At 31.6% G+C, this 8,575-nt stretch overlaps 1 protein-coding gene across 1 annotated transcript; it reads left to right on the forward strand.

The window, feature by feature from the left end:
- Positions 1–506: 506 nt before the first annotated feature.
- Positions 507–7,254, forward strand: LOC125858134 (probable metal-nicotianamine transporter YSL7). The gene is made up of 6 exons (XM_049537819.1): positions 507–1,015; positions 4,604–4,767; positions 5,105–5,202; positions 5,303–5,437; positions 5,671–5,860; positions 5,942–7,254. The coding sequence occupies exons 1-6, from the start codon at positions 610–612 to the stop codon at positions 7,046–7,048; spliced, it is 2,100 nt and encodes a 699-aa protein (XP_049393776.1). The 5' UTR covers positions 507–609; the 3' UTR covers positions 7,049–7,254.
- Positions 7,255–8,575: the final 1,321 nt, after the last annotated feature.

An 8,575-nucleotide genomic window follows, 5' to 3' on the forward strand; every position in this document is an offset into this window, starting at 1 on the left:
TGACCGGTACCGGAATGAACCGGACCGGAATTACTGGGATGGAGGCTCAGCTCCGTCCCGTCCCACTATATACCGGGATAGAACCGGGACGGACCGGAACGGGATAAACGGGACGGCACATNAATTTGTAATAAAAATATTGACTCCGCTTCAATTTATTTGAGTCTCCTTAATGAAAATTTTGTCACACACACCCCTGCCCCATTTTGTCAACTAGTAACAACAATACTCAAAGCCTTTTCATATTTCTTAAACTTCGTTCTCAATCAAATTACATCGCATAAATTAAAATAAAAAACATACTTAATTATCGATCCACAATAATAACCCAAAAAAAATATTGAACCCAACCAAACTGTAAAAAAAAATATTGACTCCGCCCCTCCTCATACATATCTCCTTAATAAAAATTCTGCCTCTGTCATCACCTTGGCCCCATTTTGTCTATGATAACAACAATATTCACCCTTTAGTACACACTACACACATTACACAGTATGAGCCTTTATCCCACTACTAGTACTCCCCCTTTCATCATCAATAAATACCAATTTCCCTAATCCCAACTTCTAAAAAAAATCCAATTTTTTTTCATAAACCACTAGAGCTATGGATAGATCCAATAGTGTTAGTAGAAGAGAAGCACACACAACAAATGGTACCAAAAAAACTCAAGAAGAATTATTAGTACAAGAAGAAGAGCAAGAAGTACTATCAGTAGAAAGGATATTTGAATCAAAACAAGTGCCATCATGGCAAAGTCAATTAACATTAAGGGCATTTTTTGTGAGCTTAATATTGGGAATTTTATTTACTTTTATTGTTATGAAATTGAATCTTACTACTGGAATTATACCTTCTCTTAATGTCTCTGCTGGACTTTTGGGATTCTTTTTTGTCAAGACTTGGACTAAATTTCTTGACAAATCTGGATTTTTGAAACAACCATTTACAAGACAAGAAAATACTGTTATTCAGACTTGTGTGGTTGCATCTTCAGGCATAGCCTTCAGTGGTAAGTAATTCTTGATCTCTGTAAGAATTTATCTGTATTGAGTGTTTATGTCAGATGAATTATATGCATGATATGTGTTTCCTGTATTAGTTGTTATGTGTTTTTTTTTGAAAGGTAGACTTCAATGTTTAGTAATTCTTGATTTCCCTCTCCTTTTCATCTTAGTATAAACTTATCTACATCGAGTATTTATTTCAATTCGATTGATGCAAGATATATGTTTGTAATTCTGTAATAGTTGTTATGTTTTCCCTTTTGGAAGTTGATTTGCCTTAGCATAACCTTTAGTGGTTAGTAATTCTTGATTTCCTTTTTTTTTTATCTTAGGTAAAAACTTATTTGCATTCGCATATTTATGTCAAATGAATAATTATATGACATGTGTTTATTGTTTATATATTTATATCATTTTGTATTTATAATCGTGTTTCTCTTTTTGAAAGTCAATTTACCTCAGGCATAATCTTTAGTGATTATTAATTCTTTCTTACTAAAATAAAACTTACTTGCATTTATTTAATCTACGTTAGGTGGAATAGAGGCATGATATATGCTTGAATATATTTGAACCCATAATGTTTGGCCCATTGTTGTTTGTTCAATTAAGTCATAGTTAGAAATTCAAAAGATTATGATTAAAAAAACATTTTTTTGATTGTAATATTTTATATTTTTATTTATTAAATTACTTAATTATAGTAGAAAGTTAAATTAGTTTGATATAAATATTAGTTTCACTTATTATATTTTTAATTATAACATATTATAAAAAGTTATGTATTTGTCTTATTCTACTTGTCACTAGTTTCACTATGGCAAACTTTTATGATTAACTTATATAGATTAGTCTTTTAAGTATTAAATTATTTTTTAAAAATAAATAATGAAAAGTTCACTAATCATAATTTCCACTTGGGACTAAAGGAGAATTCAATTTAAATTTGGAGTCTTATAGTTTAACTTCACAAAAGGTGTTGGTTTAGCTGATGAGATCTTTCTTCCATATTATCTCATTTTATAAGATGATATTTAATCGAATATGTTTTTTTAAAATAAAAAATTCTGAAATTTCTGATTTACATTATATAACAATAAATATTATCATGACCATGGAAGTATATCACTAAAGGTAATATAAAAAACTAAAATAAATTATGTAATTCTTTTTTAAAATAAACTAAAAAAATATGTTACGTAAATTGGGACGATTAGATAATGTGGAAGCAACTTTCCATGAAGGTATGGTTGGGAAAAAAATGAAAAAGTTTGAACTGTATTTTTGTCAAATCATGTGTTTTGTCTCATTTTGCAATTAATTTTTTTTTTTTTTAAATGTTGGACTATATACATTGTGTGTGATATTATTTAGTCCACGGGATTTTTGGTGGATTTGTGGACACCACACTGTATAAAAAAAACATCAAATAAATTTAGATATTTTTATCAAGTGAAATTTATTTTTAAGAAATATATAAAAAATCTAAATATGTAACCTTAGTTTTAAATAATATTTTAATATCTCTATATATGATAGGAAATTTAGGAGCAACAGTGAAATTATCTTTGTGTAATCTCTAAGTTACATAGTTGATTCATGAAAATAATCACAAACATACATTAGGATAAATCGTCAATTCATCCTTCGAAGTGCAAATCTTTCTTAAATTCAATTAATACGAGATGTTTTATACACGAAATTCGTTAATCTTACTTTTATCATTTTGCACGGGCAAAAAGGTGTGTGAGCCGAGCCCTATGGAGGTGGTCCCATCTAAATGTGAATTTCTACTTTCTAGATGTAAAGTCCTTGTCCTTTATTCTACTTAAAATAATGTAAATAATATATTACTTTGATTTTATTTTTTAAGATCTTGTGATTCAAATTAAAAGTGTGCATACTATTACATTTTGAATAATATTTTACTTTGATTTTATTTTTTAAAGATCTTATGATTCAAATTAAAAGTGTGCATACTATTACATTTTGAATTTTATAATTTTAAACTTGTCATTATCATTATTACTATAATAATTAAGAGATTGTCATTAAAAGGTCAAATGAGAATAGAACTTAGAAGTTTAAACTCTTTTTTTTTTACTAAATATAGGAAGGTTAAGTGACATTCTTTTAGGTGGCATATTAGTAAAAAAACTAAGATACATGAATTTAAATATTTTCATTTTAAATATATATTTTTGTCCTATTTCCATAAAATCTTTTAAAGAACTCTTAGAAATTCTTGAAATCTAAAAAAAATAATATATAATTAATCTATCACTAATATTTGTATTAAAATATTATCTATATCATCGTTTTTTGGGTATGACCTTTTTATGAATTTCATTAACGCAAGATCTTTTTAGTTTAGTCAATTATAGTGTGTGAATACATGACAAATTAAAATTCTTTGAAAGACAACTGGAGTGACTAGCTATTCATATTTGACTTGTTAGACTAATCTGATAAACACTTACGCAAGCTGGAAAATTATAAGACGTATTCTTTATGTTTCAATTTATATGATATAATTTGAATTTTGAGAGTTAAATTAAAAACTAAATTAATTGTGATTTATTTTATTTCTTTAAAATATTTTACATTATTATTTTTTGTGACTTATTATAATTTTTATGTACTTTTCATATATGTGAATAACTTTTCGTAAGTCCTAAAAATTGTATGTCTAAATACATGGTCAGAATAAAGAAGTTTGACGGTTGAAATCTAGAGTATGTTATATAAATTAAGACGAAATGAACTCTTTTTTATAAAGTCTGCGTGTGAATTATTGTCTCCGCAAGTGGTGGTGATCAATTTATAATAATGTTGATGATCATTTTCCACAATTAATTGAAATAAAAATTCCAGGGAAATCATTATCGCTTTAGAATATATTGAAAATAAGTATTCCCTTAACGGGTCTTGCAAGAAAATAGGATTTCATATTGAGTTCCAAATATACGCTATTGGGTCGTCTCATATTAGTTGTCATGTTTCACTTTTTAAGAGTTAATTTGACTGATGATGCAATATTTAAAATTAACAGTTTAGATATTCAAAAACTATACAAAATAATATAAGTTACAATTTTTATAGTATCAATATGATAACAAAAATAATCTTAAAAGTACATTTTTTTAGTTTATGAGTTTTGAATCATATTTCTTAATTTTGTCTATTGGATTTTGAATTAATACAAATACAACGTTTGAGCCAAAGATATTGAGGTTCTATCGAACCCGTAGCTTTGAGGCTAGCTCCGCCCCGAAGTGAATACATGTGACACTATGAATTGGTCCCCTCTTTAAGATGATGTTCATATCAGTTTGCATGCAACTTGAACTATTTTACCTTTACTGTATACTCATTACAAACATTAATTTTTTTTTACGAAGAGTTAGATAGATAGATGAAAAGAAGTCACCTAGGTTATTTTAAATTGGTGTGCTCTCTCCTTAGGCAATGCATTATTAATTGTTGGATTTTTAGAATAATTTGGTACCTTATTTATGTGATAAAAAGCATATAGTAAAATTCAATAACTCTAATTCCTTTTTGTTTACATTTTACCTTTTGATCATGAGTAGGAGGTTTTGGAAGCTATCTTTTTGGCATGAGTGAAGTTATAGCTAAGCAATCAACAGAAGCAAATGCTGCAGATAATGTCAAGAACCCTTCTTTGGGATGGATGATAACTTTCCTCTTTGTTGTTAGCTTTCTTGGGCTTTTCTCTGTTGTTCCGCTTCGTAAGGTAAATTCGACATCTCTAATGCATATGTATGACATATTTTCTAGCACGACGACATACATTTGTATGTAGAGTTTGTAACACTAGAAACACACCTCGAAATTGATGAGTCAGTTGTCATGTGAACGAAATTTTGATAGGCAAGTTAAGTTGTTAGGCACCTTTTGATGACGATCATATTCAAACACTTGGTCTAGTTAGCTTTGAGGTGTGTTTTGATAAACAGTTTGTGATAGTTCAAACTGTTTATCAACATCAGTATCTGCGATATATTGATGCAATTGTTCTTCTTTTATTCATACGAGTTGCATTGTTTGAGATAATGTGAATATATTCTCAGATCATGATCATCGACTTCAAACTGATTTATCCGAGTGGTACTGCAACTGCTCACCTGATCAACAGTTTCCATACTCCACAAGGAGCTAAGCTAGCCAAGTGAGTCTTTAATCTCGTACACGATTGTTAGTACATACACCATCAACGATTGTTTCTTATCGATGATTGTACTTACAGTTCTAATTGCTCGTCGCTGCAGGAAACAAGTAAAAGCTTTGGGAAAGTTTTTCACCTTCAGCTTCTTATGGGGCTTCTTCCAGTGGTTTTTTACAGGAGGGGATGGCTGTGGATTCAGGAGCTTTCCCACTTTCGGTCTCAAAGCCTTCGAGAACAGGTACGTTTGAATTTCCATTAATATCTACTTGTTTAGCTATGTTGCTCTGGCTCTCCAAAAATGTTATCACACTCGTGTCAGATCCTCCAAAAATGCACTACTTTTGGAGTATTTGGTATGCGCCTGGTGACATTTTTTGAAGAGCCCGAACAATATAGATGTTTCTGTACTCAATTGTGTAACTTGGAAGCACTACTTTTCAATGTTATCGACTTATTTCTCTGATCAACCAGGTTTTATTTTGACTTCTCCGCGACATATGTTGGTGTTGGGATGATATGTCCATATCTAATCAACGTATCGTTGCTAGTCGGAGGAATCCTTTCGTGGGGTATAATGTGGCCTCTTATTGAAGACAGAAAAGGTCATTGGTACCCTGCTGATCAAAGTCCTAGCAGCCTTCACGGCATACAGGGTTACAGGGTACGTAATCAAAATGACACGCGATGTTTTTTTAATTGAAAATGAGGCTAATGGATTTTCCGCGATGCTCTTGTAATGCAGGTGTTTATAGCAATAGCTATGATCCTTGGTGATGGTCTTTACAACTTCATCAAAGTACTTGGACGAACATTGTATGGTATATATTGTCAATTCCGCGAGAAAAAAACAGGTTCAGTCCTTCCTGTTGGTGCCCGTGCATCCCCTGCTGAGGCATCTCTGTCTTATGATGATCAGATACGAACCGAGCTTTTCCTCAAGGATCAAATCCCTACGTGGGTTGCTATAGTCGGTTATGTTAGCATTGCCATCATCTCCACGATAACGCTTCCACACATTTTCCATCAACTTAACTGGTACTACATCGTGGTGATCTACATTTTTGCACCAGTACTAGCCTTTTGCAATGCTTACGGATGTGGTCTGACTGACTGGTCATTGGCATCAACGTACGGGAAGCTGGCAATCTTCACTATTGGGGCATGGGCTGGGGCTAGTCATGGTGGTGTTCTTGCAGGATTAGCTGCTTGTGGTGTCATGATGAACATAGCCACAACTGCATCTGACTTAACACAAGACTTCAAGACGGGTTACATGACGTTGGCTTCTCCTAGGTCGATGTTCATAAGCCAGATAATCGGAACAGCAATGGGGTGTGTCATTTCCCCTTGTGTATTTTGGCTATTCTACAAGGCGTTCCACGACTTAGGGGTTCCAGGTTCAGAGTACCCTGCACCTTACGCTCTAGTCTATCGTAACATGTCTATATTGGGAGTGGAAGGCTTCTCAGCTCTACCAAAGAATTGTCTCACATTATGTTACATATTCTTCATCGGAGCTATTGCAATCAACGCGTTAAGGGATGCTCTAGGAAAGAACAAGGCAAAGTATATTCCTCTTCCGATGGCAATGGCTATACCGTTCTATCTAGGATCATACTTCGTCATTGATATGTGTCTCGGGAGCCTGATTTTGTTCATCTGGACAAAGATAAACAAGGCTAAGGCCGATGCATTTGGACCAGCTGTCGCATCTGGACTAATTTGTGGCGATGGAATCTGGACCTTGCCTAGTTCAATCCTAGCTTTATCAGGTGTGAATCCACCAATTTGCATGAAGTTTCTATCAAGGAAGGACAATATCAGAGTAGATAAGTTCATGAAGCCTTGAAGACGTTAACGTGTAGGTTTTATCGCGTTCTTATTGTTCTGTTTTTCCTCTGTATGTTCGTGTTTTCCATGAAGATTGTATGATGTTTATATTGCTATGAACGTGCCATAAAGATAGAAGTAAAATTTACGTAGAGAACATGTTGATCTTCATATGTCAAGTTGTAAATGTGATATATTTAAAGTACACTACATAAGTTTATTGTACTATGTCATTGCTCACATTCACAACTTCATAATTTGGTTAGATAATATGCATTTTGTAACTAATTCAAAGTTACAAAATACAGTCTAAACTAAATATTTATGTAAAATTAAGGGTCGAGTTGTTATATTTCTTTTAAATAAATTTAAGGGAAAAAAACAAATATACCCCCGAACTATCGTAAATGGTATGCAGATACCCTTCGTTATACTTTAGGGACATTGGTGCCCCCGCCGTCTAAAAACTAGAGCATCTATCCCCTTCACTTTAACGGAAGACTAAATAGGGACACGTGACACAATCTTATCTATAGATCCGATATTTAATAAATGTCGGGTTGATTGATAAGATTATGACACGTGTATGTCCGTAAGTATAAAGGGTATATATGCTCTAGTTTTTGGATGACAGGAGCATCAATATCCCAAAAGTATGACAGAGGGTATCTGCGCACCATTTACAATAGTTCGGGGGTATATTTGTCCTTTTCCCTAAATTTAATGATAATGTCCCGTTGCAATTTGGGGACATGACACTTATACTATTTTTATATACCGTTGAAATAATAATTCAAAGTTGGAGTAGAAATCCTAAGTTGTTTAGGATTTGTTATTTTGATATTTATTTAATTAGTGTCTAGTTATGATTTGTTTGTCCTAGTTCATATAGAATATATATTTTCTAGTCCTAGTTTAAATTGGTTGCTTACTATTATAAATAGAGATGTTGTTAGTTATTTTTAATATACATAATAAATAAAACTTGAGGTAAGATTCAAGAACCTTTGAGTTTATAAATAAAATATTTTCCTTCATATACTCTACTAAATGGCTGTCAATAAAATTTATTTTTCCCACTTTCATTAACGAGCTCATTTTCTTTATTTTTAAATAGCTTGTATTTCGTAGAAAAAATATTTGACCATACCGAACACACCTATAATATGGTAAGTTACAAATTTTCTCTTAAAAAAAGAGGTCGGCAGGGATAGTACAATAGAGTAGTATCCTTTTAATTTGTCATTATAACAAAGTTCACTCCTCTAAGTTTTATGGCAAATGGGAAAACGAAAGTTGATTGAAATATTTGAATTTTCTTTAATTCCCAACGAAGGAAACGAAACGATCCCCACAAAAAATCACTTTCAAAAATAGTTATTTTCTACAGTTCCCTATATAGGATTTCACTTTTTTCCACACCAATTTAATTTCTTTCTTTTTGATTATGTTGCACTAAAAGTATATTAGTCTTAATATAAATAATTTTTACGTTATTAGATCAATATACCATAGCAGGTGACTTACATTATATAAATTTAAACTT

Source organism: Solanum stenotomum, chromosome 3 (assembly GCF_019186545.1).
Source record: "Solanum stenotomum isolate F172 chromosome 3, ASM1918654v1, whole genome shotgun sequence".
Classification (NCBI taxonomy): Eukaryota; Viridiplantae; Streptophyta; class Magnoliopsida; order Solanales; family Solanaceae; genus Solanum; species Solanum stenotomum.

What these genes read in the sequence shown, in the direction of transcription:
- LOC125858134 (XM_049537819.1), top strand. Translation starts at nt 610, where the DNA reads ATGGATAGATCCAATAGTGTTAGTAGAAGAGAAGCACACACAACAAAT. An exon ending in CTGTTGTTCCGCTTCGTAAG is followed by an intron (nt 4,768 to 5,104) that starts GTAAATTCGACA and finishes ATATATTCTCAG; the next exon opens with ATCATGATCATCGACTTCAA. An exon ending in ACGGCATACAGGGTTACAGG is followed by an intron (nt 5,861 to 5,941) that starts GTACGTAATCAA and finishes CTTGTAATGCAG; the next exon opens with GTGTTTATAGCAATAGCTAT.